Source organism: Mandrillus leucophaeus, unplaced genomic scaffold (assembly GCF_000951045.1).
Source record: "Mandrillus leucophaeus isolate KB7577 unplaced genomic scaffold, Mleu.le_1.0 Scaffold256, whole genome shotgun sequence".
Lineage (NCBI taxonomy): Eukaryota > Metazoa > Chordata > Mammalia > Primates > Cercopithecidae > Mandrillus > Mandrillus leucophaeus.
This window is the reverse complement of record NW_012102654.1, coordinates 1,149,687-1,173,517: the sequence shown is the minus strand read 5'-3', so window position 1 is coordinate 1,173,517 and position 23,831 is coordinate 1,149,687. Positions and strand designations below refer to the sequence as shown.

Sequence of the window (23,831 nt, the reverse complement as noted above, 5' to 3'; positions counted from 1 at the left end):
TTGAAGGACACAATCTAATGGAATATTCATTGCAACTGCACTGATCATTGCTTCTAGGTTTTTTTAGAATTCAAAGTTAGGAAAAAAGATTTTTTAAAATACACCATTTGTTTTCCAGGTAACAAATTATTATAGTACACAGGATACAAATCTTAATAAGTTGCCTTTTCCATTATTTATATCTTCTTTCTTTTCTTCTCTCGTTACATTGACTTACTCCTCTAGAACATCGTTCATGAATTATAATTTTAAACATCTATTTCTTGTTCATAATAATATTCTTAATAATCAAAGGACAGAAGAAACACTTTTGTTCTTAATTCCCTTTAAAGTAAGAGATAAATTCTACCTTAGATGTTAGCTAACTAGAGCTCATAGGTCAAATCCAACCTGCCTCCTTTTTTTGGTATGGCCACATGAATTAAATACAATTTTTTCATTTTTAAATAATTTTTAACAATCAAACAAAGAATTTATTTTGTGACACAGGAAAATTATATGAAATTCAAATTTTAGTGTTCACAAATAAAGTTTTGTTAAAACACAGTCACACACATTCATTTACCTAATGACTATTGTTGCATTCAAGCTACAATGGCAGAGCTGAATAATAGAAACAGAGACCATACAGCTAGCAAAGCCTAAAATATTTACTATCTGGCCCTGTATCCCAAAATTCATGCAAGATTCATGAACCACAATTCTGAGGCCAGAAGAACCACACAGACTATCTATTACCAGATAGCAGGCTTCTTTCCTTCTAAATTTCACTTTTTCTCTTAATTCATTCTAACAACAATGAAGAGACAGATAAAGTTGCATGAAGATGATGCAGAATCTACTGGTATATCACTGAATAGAAAAAGAGCCACCTCAGGTAACAACTTTAATCCTTGAAATGAAAGTGTTCCCTTCCTGTTAATTATTCCATTATTCCCTAATGTTTTTAATAATAAAACTCCAAAAGTTTGCCAGTTCCTGTCCTACTTGATCATGGTTTGTTTTTACTTCATAGACTGGTAGATATAATTGACAACTTTTACTGTATTTCAACTTCATTTCTAAATGATACAGGTCTGTGGAATTGTTTGTTTTGTGGTGACAGTGGGTTGTTCATATTTATTTTTTATTTGTTTTCTTTTGATTTGGCTCTGTTTCTCAGTTTTGAGATCAAGATTATGCTAGCTTTGAAAGTGAAATTAGGAAGCATTTTTACAGACTTAAAGACTGTGAAAATACTTACATAGCATGAATATAAACTATTTGGATCCAACAGTTTCTAAGGAGAAGTTTTGTCAGTTTTTGTGTCCTCTATAATGATTATAGTTTTCATATATTATCTCTCCTTGAATAAAATTTGACAAATATCTTCAAATTTATCAAAATTCTTCATATTATCTGCATACGGTTTTTTACTTGAACTGCTTTCACTTTTTTCAGCTTCTGAAAATAAATTATTTCTCATTACTGATGGACAACTATGCTTTTCCTCTTACTTTCTGGTCAGGAGGATTGCCAGAGGCGTTTCCAGTTTAAAGTCTTTTCAATGAATCAGCTTAAATGTACTAATTAATTCTAAAGATTTTCTGTTTTTTAATTCATTAATTTTTGCTTCCTTTGTTTTAATTTGTAGTTCTTTTCCAACTTATTTACTCTAATGCCCCAATGAAGCTATTTGTGTCTTTTTTGTTTAAATATAACCATCTAAGACTTCACAGAGGAGAATAACTTTGGCTTCTTGCACGAAGCTCTCATTTTCAGTATTTTCTAAGTTGTCATTCTAGTTTTGATTTACTCTTGAACTGAAAACTTGATATATATTTTGTTGTCTGTATCTTAGTCATCTACTTCAAGCAAAATTCTATCAATTTTTAAGCATTTTAAAAACATACATACATACACCTTCATATTTGCTATCTCTTGGTACATAAAATTTAATAGATATGGCTCTATTGGTAAGCATGACTTTTATCAACCTAAAATAATCCTGTCTATTCCATGAAATGCTTTATGTTATGGAGTCTGCTTTGTTTAATGCTAATATTACTGTCTCCGTTTTTTTTTTTAACCTAGGTTTAGTATATATTTCCAAGCCATGTTATTTTTGTAACCATGTCTTTTATGTCTGTCATAAACAGTATATATTCCATTTTTTTCTTAACTCAGTGTGAGAGGCTTTAATTTTTAATACAGTGCTTTAATCCATTTACATTTATTTTTATAATTCACATATTGGAACATGTTCATACTTTAGTCATGAAAGGGTGAGCATGGATGTACTAAAAATATAAGCAAGAGTTAATGATTGGTTACAAACTCATTATTTTAATTGTGTATGTTATATAGTGGTAATAACAATAATCACCAATGTATATGACCTTACTATGTGCCAGACACTGATCTATATATTCCTCTCTATATTAATTCATTTGATGCTTACAAAGTAAACATTTACTACATAAAGAACCTAAGGCAAAGGGGGAGTGAGAAAGTACTGAGTTAAATGTCTATCTTTTTAGTAGCTCTTTGTGAAATATTGTGATGGAACTTACAGGTCTTCTTTGTGCTACTAAGAGAGTGTCCTTCCAGTCTATATGCATTTAAATGATTTTATCCAGAATTGGTGATGAATTCTACTTAACGTCTTTGTCCATCTATCAAATTAATCATGTATTCTTCTTTTCTACCTGTTTTCTTACTTGGCAAGGATATATTTAAAAGTCTAATACAAATATTGATAAATACAAAAAATGAGAAAAGATGATTAACCAATGAAAAAAATGGACAGAGGTAATTAACAAAAGCAGAAATACAAATAACTAATAAAACATAAAAATATATCATATTTTACCTATCAAACTGGCAAAGAGCAAATAAATACATACTACTGCTGAAGGTGGAATAGGAGACATCCTCTGTACATTGCAATGATTAAAGCAAGATTCAAAAGCACACTTGGGTTCCAATCCTGATGGCTGTTTTTTAGCTGTCCTTTCATGTGGGCATTTATTCATTAGCCAGCAAGCATGTATTGTGTTCCTACTGTTTACCAGGCCCTGTTCTAGTGCTCCTTGTCCTTAGGGAAATTACTTTTCGTAAGTGAAACAGACAGTTTTTAAATGTTTCAGAAAAAGACAAGAGCCATTAAAGAAATACAGTGGGCTGATGTGATAGGGAGGCTGGTGTTAGGGATATTGGGAAGTAGGGACAGAAGTATCCTTTAGATTACATGTTTAGAAAATGCATTTTTGTGGCACCCAGCCTCACTGAACAGCCTCTGAGCTGTGACATAAAAGAGAAAGGTCTAGACCTGCAAACCCAAGGGAAGAACATCTCAGGAAGAGGGAACATGAATGAATACAAAAGCTTTGTTAGGAAAATCTGGGCAGTTTAAGAAGTAAAAAGCATTTTGGCATGACTGTTAAATGTTTTCTTACAAAATGGCAGAGGCCAGGTCAGGCAGACCCTTTTAGTCTTTGGCAAGGTTATCTTTCTTAGCACCTATGCAGATAAAACCTGCCTGTATAAAACAGGCTTCGTGGCACCCAACCTCACTGAACACATGGGAAAATTAGATTAACTGCTGCATGTGAAGCTCTAGGAGTTTAGCACCTAGTGGGCACTCATAATTTACTGCCATCATCATCACCATACTGTCATTACTTTTCAATGCTGGACAAGTATAAGTAGGTATATTCTCTCCAGAGAGCAATTTGGCAATATGGATCAAAAACCTTACAAAATTTGTATTATATGACCCAGAATTCTTTCTCTAGAAATGTAACTTAAGAAAATACTCCAAATCTATCCACACAAATATTTATTTCATAGTTATTTATAATAGAGGAAACTGGAAAGAACCAAAATATTCAAATTAGCAGAAGTAGATAAATTTTGTTATATTCACGCGATGAAACACTAAGATGCCATGAAAAATTGTGTTCTGTAATGAAAATAAAATAGCAAAATGTTCATGACATATTACATAAATGCTGGTCACAAAAGCATGTGCTCTAAATACAATCATAGTTGTTTAAAATCTGTTCTTATTTCTAGATTGTAGCATCATGGTTGAGTTTTGTATATTGTGTGTGTGTACACGTGCACCTATATGTGCATGGGAGGCATACCAATTGTGGATATCACAGATTTTACAAATTTGGCATATATTAATTTTGTATCTTAAAAAGCACAATAATTTTTAAACATAGTTGCTATGACCTTCTTCAAACTGTTTTGGTGCCTGAATATAAATCAAACTTATTCCAAAAAGAAAGTCACTATAATTTCTATGTTAGGAAGTTTTTAACAATTTATTTTTATTTTATTTCTTTAATTGACACAAAATAACCATACATACTATGTTTATGGGGCACACAGTGATGTTTTGATATATACAATGTATAGTGGTCAAATTAGAGTGATTAACATATCCATCAGTTCAAACATTTATAAGATAATTTCTTTGTGTTGGGAACATTCAAACTCCTCTCTTCTAGCCATAAATATATCATAACTTTTTAACTATAGTCATCTTATAGTGCTATAGAACACTAGAACTTATTCCTCCTATCTGGCTGTAATTTTGTATCCTTTACCCAATCTCTACCTATCCCCCTTCCACGATTCTTCCCAGCCTTCAGTAGCCACTATTCTAATCTCTGCTTCTATGAGATCAACCTTTTTTAGCTTCTACATATGAGTGAGAACATGTGGTATTTATCTTTCTGTTCCTGGCTTATTTCACTTAACACAGTATCCTCCAGGCTCATCCATCTTGCCACAAATGAGAGAATTTCATTCTTTTTAAGGGTTGAGTAGTATTCTATTGTGTATATATACCACTCTTCTGTTATCCATTCATCTGTTAATAAATACTTAGGTTGATTCCATATCTTGGCTATCTTGAATAACATTGCAATAAACACAGAAGTACAGAGATCCCTTAAAGATACTGATTTCCTTTCCTTTGGCTATATACCCAATAGCTGGATTGCTGGATTGTGGTAGTTCTACTTGTATTTGGTTTTTTGAGGAACCACCATACTGTTCTTTATAATGGCTGTACTAGTTTACATTCCCACCAACAGTGTATAATAGTTCCCTTTTCTTCACATCCTCACCAGCATTTGTCATGTTTTTTGTTTTTGACAGTAAACATTCTTACTGGGGTAAGAAGATATCTCATTGTGGTTTGGATTTGCATATAGCTGATGATTTGTGATATTTTTATGTATTTGTTAGCCATTTGTATGTCTTCTTTTGAGAAATATCTGTTCAGATTATTTGTCCTTTTTAAGTGGATTATCACATTTTTCACCATTTAATAGTTTAAGTTCCTTTTATATTCTGGATATTAATCCCTTGTCAGACGCATAGTTTATTTCCTTTGCTGTGCATAAGGTTTTTAGTTTGATATAATCCCATTGACCTATTTTTGCTTTTGTGGCCTGTGCTTTTGAGGTCTTGTTTATTAAATTTCTCCCAGACCGATGTCCTGATGCATTTCCCTTACATTTTCTTCTAGTATATTTATAGTTTTGGGTCTTACATTTAAGTTTTTAAACCACTTTGGTGAATTTTTGTATAAGGTGAGAAATAACAGTTTAGTTTCATTCTTCTGCATATGGATATCCAATTTTCCCAACACCATGTATCAAAAAGACTATCCCTGCCCCACTGTATGTACTTGGTACTTTTGTTGAAAATCAGTTAGCTGCAAATGCATGGATTGATTTCTGGATTCTGTATCCTATTCCATTGGTCTATGTGTCTATTTTTATATCAGTATCGTGCTGTTTTGATTACTATAGCTTCACAATATATTTTGAAGCCATGTAGTGTGGTGCCTCTAGCTTTGTACTTTTCATTCAGGATTGCTTTGGCTATTTGGGGTCTTTTGTGGTTCCATAGAAATTTTACCCTTTTTAAAAACAATTTAGGGGAACATCACACCTGGGGGCCTGTCAGGGGTGGGGGAAAGGGGAAGGGGGACATTAAGACATATGTCTAATACATGTGGGGCTTGGAACCTGGATGATGTGTTGGTGCATGCAGCAGGCCACCATGGCACATGTATACCTATGTAACAAACGTGCATGTTCAGCATATGCATCCCAGAACTTAAAGTAAAATTTAAAAAATAAATATTTTAACCATCACAAAAACAATTTCTTAATAATCAATTCAAATTGCTTTGTTTTGTTGTCTAAATCAGGATCCTAGTTTGCCAGTGAAAATTTAGCAATAAGCACATAGCACTACACAGCAGTAGAGAAACCAGGCATTGGGTTGTAGCACGTTCAGTGTTAGGGGGTACAGGACTGGGTCTGGAGCCAGGCAAGCATGTGTTTGAACCCAGCTTCACTCTTACTGGCTGATTGTTTTATGGCAAGTTGTTAAACTCCCCAAGTCTCATTTTCCTCGTTTGTAAAATGGGGATAAACAATGCATACCTTACAGGGTTGAGATGAGGTGATGAGGTGGTGCATGAAAAGTACTTAGCACATTGCTGGACAGTTGAAATTACTGATAAATTACATCTACTGCTATAGTTAACATTACTAGTGCCACCATCATCAACCTCATGGTGCTCGGAAGAACTCTCCACATGGGTTATGAGATCATGAAACTTAAAAACTTCTCAAACTCTTTTTCAAAAATTATGCCTAATTTCTAGGAGGCTTTTTCTTTAAAAGTGACAAAATAAGAAACAAAGTGCCAGATGTGATAGAAAGCCCAGGTGTTAATGAGGAAGAAATTCCAGCAAGAAATCCAATGTAATAACCATGGGGCCTTAGCTCTAGAGTAGACTCAGCGTAACTTGTAGAAACACACCTATTATTTACCTAATTAGATTCAACTTAGTCTTGAAAAACATCCCAAATAAATAAAATTATAGCTTACCTTTCTGTAGCCACAATTAGGTAGTACCAGACAACAGGCTGTGCAAGAAATGCGAGCACAGTGTTTCTCCCCAAAACTCTGAATTAGAGAAATTCTCTGGAAATACTTGGGGATTCTCAGAGCAGCTGACAGGTGTGACATCTCGGTAACCATTGGGTAAACCAGAACCACACATCCAGGGGCATCTCTGCAGGAAGATGCTCTCAATGTCCGGTTTCTGATCTTGGAAATTATTCCCAAGTGTTAGAAAAAAATAGACAAGATGAGCACTAATGACTGAGCAGATACCCTGAAAGTAGATGCAGAGCTGCTACATGCAGAGGAAGGAAACTGATGATAGCTCTGGGATAGCAAATGAGCAAATGCTTACAGCCAGACACTGCACTTATGTGTGCCAGGAAACTGAGGCACAGAAAAGGGAACAATCTTGCCCTCATCCCTGAACTATCAAGTGAGCTATCAGGATTTCCTCCCTGGGGAATAAGTACTAAGCACTAAGAAGTCCGTGTCAGGCATTGATATTTTTATACAGCACACGAGATGGTAACTACTTCTGTCATCATCTCTCCTTCACTCTTCCCTTCTCTCCATATCCAAGAACTACAGATGACAGTTCTTTTAGTCCTATACTTTCACTCCGATTTTGTCATAAATAACAGATCATACTTTCTGACCAGTCTTACCTGATTGTTTTTTAGGCATACTTTATTAGTTGCATTTTGTCAAAGGCTTTTTAGACAGAATATAGTATGTGTGTTTTTTTTTCCATGTCCAAACATGTCTATTCTGAATAAACCTAATTATTAACATTTGAGAATTTTGTTTTTGTGTTAATAATTTGAATTACACATGTCTCTGCTTTCTGAAAAAAATAGGACATGGAATGTGTGATTAATTTTCTTGGCTATTCTGATGATTGTCTTTGTTTTGAACTTCAAGTACTATGACTCTATGCACTATTTTCACTATAAAGACCACAAAGCAGTGACAGACTCGCAGATAGCATCGTCTAGAAATTTAAAACATGAGTTTGGGCATCAAGCCTGGATTTGAATCTGAGGTCAGCCATTTTCCTTAGTTGCAAATTAAACTCCTTAAGCCTCAGTTTCCTCATCTGTAAGATGAGGTTGGTAATACAGTCACATCGTGTTCTTGGGAGAATTAAATGCGATAATGTTTGTGTAATATTTTGCATGATGTCTGGCACATAATGAGTGCTCTATAAATATTTTATTCATGAACAAATACTTATTTAACAACTACGATGTACCAGGCACAAATACTATCTTTATGAAATTTATATAGGGAGATATGTTGAACAAATCATCACCCACAAAATCAAGTAAGAACATTTGCTTGAGCTATGAAGAAAAAGTTTAGGATGCTTTGATAACATTTAATGAGACCCCCCAACCCAGCATGGAGTCTGAGGTACGTGGATGGGTGGAAGGGGATCTAAGATCTTTTCCCTGAGGAAGGGGGACTTAAGCTAAGATATAAATGGTGAATGGAGGGGACAGAGGTAGAGAGGACACTCCATGCGAGGAGAAGAGCAGAAGTGAAGGACCTGGTGCAGAGAAGTATTCCACAGATCAAGAGATCAGGGTGTGTAATCCCAGCACTTTGGGAGGCTGAGGCTGAGGCAGGTGGATCATTTGGGGTCAGGAGACGTACTCAATGGAGTATTTCAATTTTTGTATTTCTAAAAATACAAAAATTAGCTGGGGTATAGTAGTGTGCACCTGTAATCCCAGCTACTCGGGAGGCTAAGCCAGGAGAATCGCTTGAGCCTGGGAGGCGGAGGTTGCAATGAGCCAAGATTGCACCACTACACTCCAGTCTGGGTGACAGAGTGAGACCTTATCTCAAAAAAAAAAAAAATTTTTTTAAATAAAAATAAAAAAGAAATCAGGGTGGCCAGAGCAGGGGATAGGGAAGAGAGTGAAAGGCAGGCCAGGAGAGGAAGGCAAGAGCAGATTGTACAGCCCTATGGCCCATGCTATGGACATTGTGCTTCATCTAAGAGTACTTCTAAGAGTAATTCCTATCTTGAGATAGAAACCCCTCTAATTCTCCAAAATCAAATCTGAATAAACGACAATAGTGAGTCTCATTATTTTCATTTCGACAAACTATGCCCACTTTCTTGTCTTCTCATGAACATTTTTCTGTGAGTGAGAGAGAGAGAAATTGATAACTACAGTTGGGTAAAAGTTCCACTGCTTCCACACCCACCTGGGGAATTAGTACATCTGTGCTGAGATTGTTGATGAACACTATTGTTCCCTAACAGCATATCCAGAAACTATTATTGGTGGCAATCTGATATGTTCCGAATTAATCACCTAATTGGAGCAGATATTGGGTGAGCATTTCAGAGGGGAATCCCGACAGTGGGAAACGACTTTTTTCTTAGAAACATGGCTGGTTTGGGGTCACAGAAAATCACAACGGGTACCAGGGATTAGTTCTTCTGAGACAGCCTCAGATGCACTTGTTTCTGCGTTTGATTATTTTTCTTCAACTTTTATTGTAAGTTCCGGGGTACCTGTTGCAGGATGTGCAGATTTGTTACATAGGTAAACTTGTGCCACGGTGGTTTGCTACACAGATCAACCTATCACTTAAGCATTAAGCCCAGCATCCATGAGCTATTCTTCTTCCTGAAGCTCTCGTTCACCACACCCCCCAAACAGGCCCCAGTGTGTGTTGTTCCCCCCATGTGTCCATGTGTTCATTCAGCTCGCACTTACAAGTGAGAACACGTGGTGTTTAGTTTTCTGTTCCTGCGTTAGTTTGCTGACGATAACAGGTTCCAACTCCATCCATGTCCCTGCAAAGGACATGATCTCATTCCTTTTTATAGCTGCATAGTATTCTATGGTGTATATGCACCACATTTTCTTTATCCAGTCTATCATTGATGGGCATTTGGGTTGATTCCATGTCTTTGCCATTGTGAATAGTGCTGCAGTGAACATACACATGCATGTATCTTTAAAATAGAATGATTTATATTCCTTTGGATATACACCCAGTAATGGGATTGTTGGGTCAAATGGTATTTTTACCACTTCTCTTGTTGATCCTTCAGGTATTTTTATGCCTGTCTTGGGTCTTCCAGGTTTTACAAAACTTTCTGAATCATTGTCACCACTATCTCTGGAACAGTTGGAAATTCATTCTTAATATTCTTTGGCCTTGGGAAGAGTTTTTTGGTGGATGCACTGCCTTATAGAAGATGTATATTTATTTCTTAAAATTAAATTCTATATGTCTCAACCACTATTACGCTAGCCTACATCCTAGTGAACAAAAGATTCCACATTGCTCAGCTAACAGTTATGCAAATGATCACATCCTGGCGGATGTAATTCTCTGCTCTTCTATGACACTGACTAGAGTCTCTGGGTGGGCACTTGGATTACTATGCTCTACTACCTGCTTAACCAGTCAAGTGAATTTTCAGTCTCCCAGGCCTAATAAATTTTCATGTAGAACTCATACTTAATCTTTAATTCAGCGAAGAATCATTGAAAGGATTTACTCAAGGGAGGGATAGTGTCATGCTTGCTTTCTCAGAATCTCGCTGGCAAGAGTGTGAGAAATGGGTTGGAAGCAGATAAGACCAGAAGCAGGAAGCCTAGTTAGAAAACTGATATGAGGTTCTAGCTAGACATGGTGGTGGCCAGACCAGTTAGAAAACTGATATGAGGTTCTAGCTAGACGTGGTGGTGGCCAGAACTGGAATGGACAATAGCAAGTGAACATAGGTTTCGTAGTCAGGGCTGGGTGATTGGATGTTGTGGAAGAGGTTGAAGAGTGGAAGGTTGAGGATGACAGTGGATTTCTGGCTTGGACAACTGAGAGGAAGGCTGCCAAAAGTGAAGCAGAGGAGCAAGAGTCAGTTTTGTGGGAGATGGGGAGTTCAGCTTGATGATGAGTTCAGCTTGATGATGTTAAGGATGAGATAGTTTGGAAACATCAGGAGGGATGTCTGGTAAAAGTTGTGTGTGCAGGACAGGAGCTCAGGAGGCAGAGATGGTCTAGGCATAGAGATTTGCAAGTCATCAGGGAAAAGAAAGAAACTAAAGGTATGAAATGAATGAGCTGCCCTGACCTTGCTCTTCCCCCTGAAAGTACCAGCCAGTTCTCAGATGAGAATGCAGAAGGCTTCGTTAAGTTTGAAAAGAGCAAGGATGTGTCTTGCAAGCAAAGCTGAGCTTTCTAAATGTGGCATTTATATGAAAGAAGGAGGCATGGCCAATTCCTATTTGCAAAAATGTCTATAATCAAAACAGTACCATACTCTATTGCCTTTTAAAATTAAAGAGGAAATTGCCCCAATCCCTTTCTGCATTTTAAAATTGGTCTGCCCAGCTATACTTAGAAGCTATATTATAGCTTCCAAAAAGACATCTTTCATGTTTTAAATGAGCTATTAAAATTCTTATATATATATGTATTATGTCCATTTGAATACAGGACCCATGATTGATGGAGGTCAGGCCCTGGTCAGGTGATCTAGTCCAGATGTATAAAATCTAAGCTGTATAAAATCTTATGCAGCTTTATAACAGCAGAGACCTACAGCCAATCTTCATCCCTAGCTTAATTCAGGCAGGGGAGGGAGCTGTGCAGGAGCTGGGAGTGAAGAGCAAGGGTTTATTCATATTCCTACTTTGCACAGAGCTAGAAGATGCTGTTGGAAGATGCAAGGGCCATGCCTCTGGGTGAGCCAGTGGCCTGGGAGAGGACCCGGTATGTCCTCTGCAAGTACGGAACTGTCCAGAGCACTGAGATTAAGCATCTTTGCAGCAGTCCAGAACCAAAAACCCATTTTTCTGCTCCCTTGTTCACCTGTGACTACTCAAGCATCAGCCAACTCACCTATGTCCTTGCTGGCAAGGATCAGGACCTGAACCTGCTTTAGCCTTTAAGCTGAATACTAAGGGACACAGTCCTGAGAAAGCCTCACACTTCCTCCTTGGGAGATCAGTTTTGGTTGTTTGCATCACTGCTTCAGACGTGTGGTGTTTGGCCTTGGACTTGAATCCCACAAATATGAGAGGAGATGATGACTATCACATCTGAATTATAGGCTTCAACCCTTTCTCCAGGACCGCATAAAATGTTTTTATAAGTACTGGAAGTAATCATTTTATGAAGTGCCTGCAACTTAGCTGTATAAAATTATTTGGAGAATGGTTTTGTTTTCATGTAAATAAATGTGAGTGTCTTGAAGATCTGAAAGACCTCCCTGGAATGTAAGTTAAGACAGGCTCCGTTTCTGCATTTGAGAATCTATCTCCAGCTGTGAGTAATTGAAGCAGGAGTTGTATTCAAAATGTTGTTTTCTTCCATCAACCAATGTCATCCATTGGTTCAATAAGCATTCATTGAGAATCATGTTGATCACTTAGAGAGATACGAATGAAGGATAAGAAGGACGGTGTATCTTTAAGGAGACTAAAACCACGAGGACTGAATGTGTCATTCATTCAGCAACATTGTTGGGAGCCTACTAAATGCTGTACACCGTTATGGGTGTTGAGGATACAGCAGTAAATTTAAAAGACAAGAATCTCTTCCTTCAAGGGAGTTTATAGTCAAGAAAAGCAACCAAAAATAGAAATAAGTAAAGCACAGAAAATGGTGATAAGGGCTATAGAGCAGTGGTCCCCAATCTTTTTGGCACAAGGGACTGGTTTCATGGCAGACAACTTTTTTATGGACCTGGAGATGGGAGGATGGTTTCAGGATGATTCAAGTGTATTACATTTACTGTGCACTTTATTTCTATGCTTATTACATTGTAATATATAATGAAATAATTATACAACTCACCATAATGTAGAATCAGTGGGAGCCCTGAGCTTGCTTTCCTGCAACTAGGCAGTCCCATCTGGGGGTGATGGGAAACAGTGACAGATCATCAGGCATTAGATTCTCATAAGGAGCACACAACATAGATCCCTGGTGTGTGCAGTTCGTGATAGGGTTGTTGCTCCTATTAGAATCTAATGCCACTGCTGATCTGACAGGTAATGTGAGCAATGGAGAGAGGCTGTAAATTGTAAATACAGATGAAGCTTTGCTGGCCCACCACATACGTCCTGCCGTACAGCCCAGTTTCTAAAAGGCCACAGACTGGTATGGTCTGTGGCCCGGGGGTTTCCCCTGCTATAGAGAAAAGTAACTGGTGCTAAATCCATAGGGGAAATGGCAATTTCTTGCAAGTTATACTGCAACAAAGAAGGGCCTGTGGATGAGTGGGATTTTGAACACAGCCTTGAAGACAGAGAGAATTGGACAGATTCCAGTTTGAGTAGATACAGGGGAGAGGGACAGGTCACTGAGTGAAGAGCAGAAGAGTGCAGCAGAGAACCACAACCACAGGAGCTTGAGGTCACAGTCACCTCGCGAACTAACAAAGTTAGAGTGAAAAGTCTACTGTGGCAGGAAGAAAGCGTTGGTATTGGAAACTCATAATTCATTTGTTGGAGCAACAAATGCCTCCAACTTAGGCATTTGTTGGAGATACTCATAGAAGGTAAACACCTTTGCATGTTCCTGACTGTTCTACCTCCAGTATCTATGGAAGTGCCTGGCCTGAGCAGGTGCTAAGTAAATTATGTGTTAAGTGAATGAGGAATGGAGAAGATTGTGTAGGACTGGTGGAACCAAATGATGAAGGGCCTTGAATGACAGAGTGAGAAGCTTGAACTTGATCTTATCAGCAACAAAAAGATAATGCATAACACATGTCTTGGCAGATACCCCATTATGAGGTTCCTTTAGCTACAATACTGAGCCCCTTGATAAGCCTCCCCTCCCTTTAGTTATTTCTGGGAATTTTCCCCCATGGTTTCTACCCTTTCCATCCCATCTCCTTGGAAAGGACCAGATGAGCACAGCCTTAGCCTCCCAGGCCTCAGATGTGGAGGTCTGCGGCTCATGTATTATTAAAGAGCACATGAGTTCTGACGCAACCAGAAGCCCAAACTGTGCTATGCTTCAAGCAGGAACAGAGCTAATTCCATTCCCGCTTGGTGCAATCACAGTTGCCTGGGTCCCTATGCAGGTGCACTCCATGACAGCAACCTTTGGATTCTCTTCCCATCCCTCCTTTCTGTGATCTCAGAGTAAATCTCTAGGATAGACATCAGGATGTCCTCCCAAAGCCCTCCCCCAAACCTCAGGTTTCCCTCTTCCTTCCAAAGCCTGCCCTCTTCCCTTCTGGCCATCTCTCCACCATGCTTCTTCATCATCTTGCTTGTCATGGGCCTGTTTTCCCCTTTTGACTGTTTCCATTTGCCTAGAAGCATCTGTTCTTACAGATAGGAAGGGGTAGTATCAATTACTGTTCTAAGTCTTTAATTTTACAGATGAGGAAACTGAGGCCCAAGAGGGAAAAATGACTCACCCAGCTTTAAATAACCAGTTCACCATTCAGGGGTGCTGGGGATGGAGGTGATGGAGAAGGCAAATTTGGAAGGTGTTTCAAGGAAAGACACCTGTGGGGTTTGGTGACCAGTTGGAATGTAAGAAGCAAAAAAAGGGGAGAAGGAACTCGATACACATTCTTCTGGCAGGAACTGTTAATTGGGTTCCTGCCCCCACCTCACACTATAGTGAGAGAGATAACCTGGTCTCCTGCCATTGGAGAGCATATCATCTGTGCTCTGGAGGATGAGACAATCAAAGAAAACAAGTAAATAAGAAAACATAAAAACTGTGATATGTACCGTGAAATAAATAAGCCATTCAGCAGGTGTGAGTTTGAAGATTACTCGTCTTTAGACTGGGTGGTCTCAGGGAGAGCTTTTGTGCAGAGACAATTAAAAAATGTTTTAAATGGAAGACTCGTGAAACAATGGTGACCTTAGTGAAAGTGACAAGGCTTGGAAAACACACTGGCTTATGAAAGCAGATCTGCTTTTTAAAGGAAGCAGCCCATAAAAGCACATGATGACTTCCTCATCGCTAGCTTTTCCCTGAACAAATAATATTTTAAATAAAGGGGGTGGGGTAGAGAATCTTGCTATCTTTTGAGAGTGTTTCCAATCAAATTATTTATTCAATGCAAGGAGGTCTTCTAGGGAGAAATGCTTGCATGTGGGGTCCCCTGTTACTCTTTCCAGCGTTCCTATGGGCATTGGGGTCCAAATCATGCATTCGGGTGGACCTGCTCCTTTTTCCTAAAAGGAGAAATGCTGCTTAGGCTTTGTTAACTGGCAAGACAAACCATTTGACAAGTTTTAATTCAAGCAGTTCAGACTCATCCAGGATGAAATTCCTGATTCCGCAGAGCTCTCCTTGGCCAGCCAGACAGATCCTGTCAAGAGAGCTTTAGCTGCCACTTGCAGAAGTTTGAGGGATGAGAGGACATCTCCCCAAGTGACTTCTTTCCGTGCCTGGATTGGAAAGAGCAATGTTTTTTCACAGTAACCATAGACCAACATACCCCAGGTCCCTGGAAAAGTGGGCAGCACTTCCATCCCACACTGGGCAGGCCCCCAGGGTGCCCCGAGTCTGCCTCCTTTGGGACTGAGTACCCAGCACAGTGTGCCCGGTTCCCCTTACTCACTGCACCCTCCCATGCCATGTTCCCATGCTTTGCTCCATGCAGGAGGAGAGCTAATTCCATTCCTGCTCAGTGCCACCTTCTTCACTTTGCCAACCACTCATGCTTTCTGCCAGAAAGTTCAGAAAAGACTCCACATACCAACACTCTCAAGTGAGCATGCACATGACTTTACTCAGATACATGAGTGGAGAGCTGTACAATTTCAGGCCCCAGTTAAATCGGGGAAGAAAAGACTGGTGAAGTCCTTCCAAAGAGGCACTGAAGTCACATCTGCTTGCTCTGTTGGTAAGCTTGATTCTATCATTAGGACATATGGGTTAAGTGGGGTTCCCCAGCCAGGGTACAGCTTGTCCTCTCTACCTGGAATCCAGGCTGAACCATCTTTACTATCACCAGAGACCACTGCGAGAAGCTAATACAAGCCAAGGGCTCTTCCCAGGAAAATGTATCTCTGGGCATACACATTTAATGTCAATCATGGGAAGTTTGTCTGTGAACCTGAGGTTTCACACCTAAGGTTACAGTCCCTGGTTATTCTGGCCACCTTCTTAGACAGCCCTGGTCACCATCTAGGGTAGATAATCCAAAAACTTCTTGCTGACTGAGAGCTGCCCAAGTGGCCCCACATAAACCCCAGGAGGGCTCAGGCCAAAGTAGTTCAGCACAAAGGCATCTGGTAGAATATGGTCTGCCCTTAAACTTTGACTCTACAGCTTGTCTCTGGGGTTTAATTTGATGGGGCAGTTTTCTTCCTGGTAAGAAGGCGCCATCGAGTCTGGCCTGAATGTTACTGGCACTGGAGCTCCTTGGCCTGTTGGTGTGGCAGCCTGTCTCTCTCCTCTGCTCATTGGATGTGTACCAGGCACATTGGAGAGACCACTCGCTGGACAAGGAGAAACAATTAAGGGTTATTTTATCCGATGGTCACAGAACATTAGCTTCTTCTTTGGAGTCAACATTTTTTTAAATTGAGATCATTCAAACTCCATTTCTCAGAATGTGATGCCTTGCCGACAAACCCTTCTAAACAGCACACTCTGACTTTTAAAATAATGCAATTATTGAGGATACTACTCTCCTCTTTCTTCTTTCTCCATATCTCTGCAAAACCTGTTGTCATTCAGTGAAAGCTGGATATATTGCCATTAATACTTCCATGCCATCGTAGGGTTGCTAAATGGCACATAAAGATCAGGAGTGGAAATGGGTGAGGTGGAACCAACTTTGGGTCCAGTTGTGTGATTTTGGGGAACTACTCCCATCTTCAGCCTTACTGTCTTCACCTGTAAAGGCCAGGTTGACAGTGCTGATCTCAAAGTGCCTGCCAGTCTTCACATTTTAGCCTTCTGCGACTCCAGCTAAGTAGGGTTTACCATAGCCCAGTGTCTCTCAAAGTTGTCATTAAGATGTCAAGTTTTCCAGGGGGTAAAATGAAGCACAGGAGCTGGAGGCTGCAACCAAGAAGACTGACTCACAGCTTTCAGCTTCCACATCAAGTCACCCTCATTCTGAGAGAAACAGTTGAACTAAGGAGGAACCCCCTAATGACCAGTGCTGGATGGGAATTTGAGAACTCAGTTCCTACTCTCACTGACTTTTGAAGCTAACCGTAGCACTCACCAGTGTATCAAATTCATGAAGGAGACCAGCATGGGCAGGAAAAAAAATGGTTTTATCTTGTATTGGAGTCATTGAGGCAAACGTTGCTGTAATTTTATAGCTATAAAAGGTGACTCTAGTGGCCAAGCCTTTCCTGGGATGACTGCTAGTGCCCCCCTCCCCATAAGCCTATTAGATGAGCCCCAGTTCAAAAATGAAGTAAGATGTTCCCAATGGATATAGCATTCAGTGGGAAAACATAGAGGCAACATTTTAAATTATTCATTTCAATATCTTCTTGGCATCTAGAGGCCTTTACAGTGAAGTGAGGATTCTGAATCTCCATGAATGAGAATGTTGATGGTGTTTGGCCATAAACACCTGTTCTCTCCACCTCAGTCTGACCAGTAGTATGTTGGTCAGGGTGTCCGGAGGGTCAAGAAAGAGGCAGAAATTCTGCAGCAGAGCAAATGGTGGAAAGAAACTCAGTGAAAGGAATAGTCCTTAGGGTGTGGGGATTTTCCAAAGCCCAAGAATTAAACCAGGCAAATTCACATGCAAAGGATGGCTTGAGCTGCAGGGCAAGGTGTTTAGGGGATTAAGTCAGGAGCTGTTGGCTCCTCTTGAAGCAGAGATTGTTGAGGAGAAAAACCATAGCCATGGTGACCAAAAAAAAATAGGAGCTCCTATTCTCATGTGGGTGATTCGGAAGTCTGGCTCTTCCTATGAAGTATGATGAGAAAAACTAGAGGGTCTGATGCTAGATGACAGGGCAAGGAAAAAATGGTAGTAAAATAACATTGCAGAAAAAAACCAAATGACTGAACATAAATGGTGGGCCAAAAAAAAAGAATGAGACAGCAGAAGGAAGGCAGGGTTGGGAGAGAATATGAGGCGACAGCCATCAAGCAGAGAAGAAAACCAAGCCACATTGAGAAGAAGAACCATGACAAGAACACGGAGACACAGCTATTCATTCATTCATTCAGTCAGTCCATCCGTCAGTCAGGAGGTTGGCCATTCATGCAGCAAAACCTTGGAGAATGCCTTCAAGACTCTAGCATTGTACTGGATTCTGGAGCTCTGTGAGTGAGCAAAGCTGGCCGGATGGCTGCTCGAATGGACTTCCCCACCCAGTGACTGGATCAGAGGCACCCACCCCTAAACCAAGTTCAGCCCTGACACTTTAGGTCCTGATGGGTGGAGGCCAGGGACAAGCATTATCCAGCTGTCTTCCTACCCTAAAAAGCATTGCCAGTCCTCATGAAGAAAGAGATTTGGGAAGAATGGAGGCTGGGGATAGAACTAATGCAGAGTTCGGAGAAACGGGCACAGATGGCGAAGGTTTGGGCAGAGAAGGAGAGAGCAGGACGAGGGAACCCTGAATAGGACCAGGCAGCTGCTTTCCAAGCCCAGTTCCAGCCCCATCTCTCCTTCCTAGGAGAGGAAAAATGAAGGAAGAGATATGTAGATGGGAATAATGTCAATAAGGAGAGGAGCTGCCCTTCTGCTGTCCTTTTTTCTTTCTTTCTTTCTTTTTCTTTTTTTTTTTTTTTTGAGACAAGTTCACTTCCGTTGCCCAGGCTGGACTGCAGTGGTGCGCATTGGCTCACTATAACTTCCACCTCCTGGGCTCAAGCAATCCTCCTGCCTCAGCCTCCTGAGTAACTGAAACTACAGGTGCATGCCACCACACCCAGCTAATTTTTGTATTTTTAGTAGAGATGGGGTTTCACCATGTTGCCCAGGCTGGTCTCAAATTCCTGGTCTCAAGTGATCTGCCCACCTCAGCCTCCCAAAGTGCAGGAATTAGAGGTGTGAGCCACCGTGCCTACCCCTTTTGCTGTCTCTTCTCACTCTTTGGAAAGTTCCTGAAGGAAGCACAGCTATGAATCTCTCCTCTAACCCCAGCCAGTCAGCAGCTGCACAAAGAAAATCACGTGGCTCCCTGCACCTGCTCCCCATGGCAAGGGAAGAATACTCCAAGCATGAGAATGGATCCTGCAACCTGCCCCTGGTGGAACTGTCAGTTTGTGAGCATGCAAATTCGTGCTACACTTACACACATCTGGCTGCTGTCACACACTTGATGGGATAAACCAAACGTTGTCATTTACAGGAAGGTCTCTGGCCTGGAAGCATAAGCCAAAATCTAGAGATTTGCTTGGATTAAAAAGAAAATATTCCTGGGGTTAGGGCTAGAGATTATGCGCATTCAGATCTTAACCAACTCTCTTTCTCACCCTATACCTATACCTGAGCCACATTGAAGAAATGAGTGTTTTTAGTGGAGTACAGAGAGGGGGAGTCCAGGATTCACCTGTGAAGACAGGAACGCAGCAAGAGACTAGAGAGAGGGCCCAAGAGCTTGGCTCTGGGTCAGCCAGACCTGGAATTAAGAGCGGGGCCATGCAAAGAAAGAAGGGATGTAAAGGAAGTGACTAAAAGGAAATGTTGAGATTTATGAGTGCAAAACTGGGCTCTGTAAGCAGAATGAGCATCCTTGAGGGAATTATGGGAAGTTCCAAGACTCTCAAATCATATTTATTAGCATTCACATTCATAGTGCATTTTTTGTCCTTCTTAAAAATTGAAATTATTCAGATAAGGGAAAGATCCTCCCCTCCCTCGCTGATTTACAGAGTAGTGACATTCCCAGACAAGGTGAGTTTTTGGTGTGCTCAGCTCAGACATTCTTGTAGTCATTAAGCACAGGCCCAGGCAGGCCTTTGTGAAATGGGTTTCCTTAATCACATCACTGTCACTATTAGGAGGAAATATTGGACAATATATAGGTATCATAATGTAAGACAAATTTTTTTCTGGAACTGACCGCATTTGCACAAAACCATCAGTCATGTTGGCATTAGCCATTTTTTCCATCACAGATGAGGTTCAAGAAAGCGTTTTTCCAATTCAGCTTCCCCTAGCTGCACACTTTATCACTCCCCATCGGCCATCCTCCTAAGAGATGTATTATTCCAATATATTTGGAGATTCCATAAAGGAGCATGGGCCCTGAAATCACACTGCCCAATTTCAAACCTACCAGTAACTATGTGAGTGACCTCAGTTGAGCTATTCAAACTCATTAAGCCACAGTTTCTTCGTTTGTAAAACAGGGAAGAGTAACATAACTCTTCATGGTACTAATGATGATTAAATCATATGGAAAGTGTTCAGCACACTGCCTTGCCTGTTTCAAATCACGCATTCAAAGACTGTAAACTTTATTATAATTATAGGACAATGTGAAGAGCTTTAGAGCTAAAGAATAAAACTTTCTCACTTTACATGTTTTTTTTTTCCCAAATAAACACCCATTTTGTGTGTGTGTGTGTGTGTGTGTGTGTGTGAATTTGAGATACATGGAACTTAGCAGGGAGTGTTGCTTCAGAGATAATAAATGCTCCCATCAACAACCACAATATTTTGTCTTCTTTGGGATCTTCAGTATTTAAGTTTACTCTCTGTTTATATTGATGAACTTTTGGACTTAATTTCAGAGCACTGTTTGCCAGAGTAGATTTTAAGAGCACCAGCAATTTGTCATGACTCTGATAGGTCCACAGAGCAGAGAAGAAAAGAAAGACATAAAATCAAGACCTTAGGTTTGAAACAACGACGAAAAAAAATTGTTCAGGGCCATTAGGAATCATCCATTCAACCTACTCCTTTTTCAGATAAGAAAACTGGAGGCCCAAAGGGATCATGGGACTTTCCCAAAGCCATTCTGCCAACTGTACACAAAGCTGTGACTAAAAGCCTGTGGAGAAGGAAAACGAGCTTGGGAGTGGAGAAAGAAAAGAAAGGAGGTGGAAGGAAAGTCAGGATGTTATTTTGCAATTTCTCTGAAAGGAGTGAAGAGGGACATTTGGGATTTCATAATTCATAAAGCTCCTTTAGTAAAAGCCCATGGAAGTCTGAGAATCAGAGAATAAAGAACATTCGACTGGGAGTCCCATACCCTTTATCCATCACTCTTATCAGTATTATAGCTATGAGGTTTGTGACAGTCTCTTTAATAAGCATTTTTAAGAGTTCAGCTTTTTATTGAACATGCTATAAAATAGGCTTACTCAAAAAAAAAAAAAAAAAAAGCCCATGTTATCATCAGACTCCAGATTCTCCTTTCTTTGCTTCCACTTTCTTCTCCTCTACCTGGGCTGCAGTAATGGAAGGGCAGGACCTCCTGCAGATGCACCACCAGCTGCTGGAGCAGGTCGTCCCACCCCACCCCTCCACTGCAGAGGAGGCTCCTGATGTTGACAATGGCCAGGGCCCTGGCAGACAAGCCAGGCCAAAAGTCGTCATCATTTACCCCAGCTGCTTTAGAAAGGACATTGACCTTATCCTCTGTGATGATCCCCTCAGCGTTATGCAGAAGGAGGGCTGAGTCGGTGCAGGCGAGCTCTGAGATGGAGTCCGTGCTATGGACAAGTGCAAGGCTGGGCTGCCCGGAATAGTGCTAGTGCTGGATGCAGTGAGGGCCTCACCCCAAGGCGACCTCAGCTCAGAAGGGCGGAGTGTCTTGGCGGCAGCTGGGAAAAGGCTAAATACGCATTTTTTCATATTTGTAAATTGAGTAATTGGAGGAGATAATCCTTAAGATTGTTCCCCTTTAAGACTTCACAGTTTTGTTCTTCTGCTGCCAAATGCCCCGTGGCACTCTCCGTGCAGGTCATGACAGGTCCTGAGGCGGGGTTCCTGCTATGCACATCAACGGGTAGGGTTTGGGTAGGTAGAGAAGGTGGAAAAGGGCATCAAGGACACAGTGGCCCAACTTGAGAGGACAAAAAAAATTGACCAATGACCTGGAGAAAAAGTGTAGTGAGTCTGGCTAGAGAAAAAAACAACAACCAATCATATTAGAAAGCTGGTCAGACCAGGGGCTGTGGAGGACTCTGAATGTGAAGCAAATGACACACATTTGGGAGTCATCGAGGGATATTGACAAAGGGAACTCACGGTGATGTCAAAAGACATCATCTAGGAAAAGTGATTGAGAATCACTGGCCCAACATTGGCAAGGCCAATATTGTGTGAAGTTGAGATTCTCATCAAAATCCGTAATTCTAATATTCGAGAGGGGAAGAATTCATAAACACTGAAGCTGTGTCTGTTACCTAACACTGCATCAGAGAATAAAGGGCATGTTCAGGTAACTGAATTTTAATACGGATTATTTGCATGGATTCCAACTTACTTTTCAGTTTAGGCAAAACAATGTACATATGTGGGATCAGTCTGAGTTTCACATTTTCATTTGGTAAAACTTCACAGCAGGCATTGGTCACTGTGAGCCAATGCAACCCTATCCACTGGGCCTGCTCCTGTAATTAATGACACACATAAACCAAGTAGGAATGGTCTTTGAAGATACTGCAAAAGGGTGACAGTCACAGAAGTTAGTCAGTCAAATATGAGAAACTCAAATGTGTTTGGGATCATTTTAACCTTTTCAAAAACACAGAAAGATGTTTGTTTGTTTGTTTTCCTAGCCAATTGGCCTGCTGGCTTGCAAATAATATATATCAATCTGTGTGTTTTCTTCCAGGGTCTTTCTTCCCTGATATCAAGCCCTCTGAAACAGTTTTTAAAATAGTATTTTGGCTCGGATATCTAAACAGCTGCATCAACCCCATCATATACCCATGTTCCAGCCAAGAGTTCAAAAAGGCCTTTCAGAATGTCTTGAGAATCCAGTGTCTCCGCAGAAAGCAGTCTTCCAAACATGCCCTGGGCTACACCCTGCACCCGCCCAGTCAGGCCCTGGAAGGGCAGCACAAGGACACGGTGCGCATCCCCGTGGGATCAGGAGAGACCTTCTACAGGATCTCCAAGACGGATGGTGTTTGTGAATGGAAATTTTTCTCTTCCATGCCCCGTGGATCTGCCAGGATTACAGTGTCCAAAGACCAATCCTCCTGCACCACAGCCCGGGTGAGAAGTAAAAGCTTTTTGCAGGTCTGCTGCTGTGTAGGGCCCTCAACCCCCAGCCTTGACAAGAACCATCAAGTTCCAACCATTAAGGTCCACACCATCTCCCTCAGTGAAAACGGGGAGGAAGTCTAGGACAGGAAAGATGCAGAGGAAAGGGGAATAAGCTTAGGTACCCACCCCACTTCCTTCTCAGAAGGCCAGCTCTTCTTGGAGGACAAGACAGGACCAATCAAAGAGGGGACCTTCTGGGAATGGGGTGGGGGGTAAACCCAACTCATTAGGCAGTGGATAGGGCACAGGGAAGAGGGAGGGTTTCTCACAACCAACCAGTTCAGAACGATACGGAACAGCATTTCCCTGCAGCTAATGCTTTCTCGGTCACTCTGTGCCCGCTTCAACGAAAACCACCATGGGAAACAGAATTTCATGCACAATCCAAAAGACTATAAATACAGGATTATGATTTCATCATGAATATTTTGAGCACACACTCTAAGTTTGGAGCTATTTCTTGATGGAAGTGAGGGGATTTTATTTTCAGGCTAAACCTACTGACAGCCACATTTGACATTTATGGGGAGAGGGCTTAGAGAGGAAGAGCATTAAGATGGTGGCCGAGATCCAGACACATTATTTTTAGAGCAAGTTCTGAAACTCCACCCTTTCTGACACATCCAATTTCTCAGCTTGAGGGAAACTTGACAGTGAAGTTTACCTTTGGCTGCACTTTGAATGGATGCTGCTCCTCATTTCCCAAAGATGAGAGTGAGAGGCACTCATGATGTCTCAGAAT

At 40.6% G+C, this 23,831-nt stretch overlaps 1 protein-coding gene across 1 annotated transcript in view; it reads left to right on the top strand.

The window, feature by feature from the left end:
* Positions 1 to 23,614, top strand: part of ADRA1A (adrenoceptor alpha 1A) — a 95,092-nt gene extending 71,478 nt beyond the window's left edge. Inside the window, exon 3 of the mRNA XM_011983857.1 lies at positions 22,653 to 23,614. Within this exon, the coding sequence (XP_011839247.1) occupies positions 22,653 to 23,170 (518 nt within the window). The 3' untranslated portion in view covers positions 23,171 to 23,614. The remainder of the gene's footprint in view (positions 1 to 22,652) is intronic.
* Positions 23,615 to 23,831: the final 217 nt, after the last annotated feature.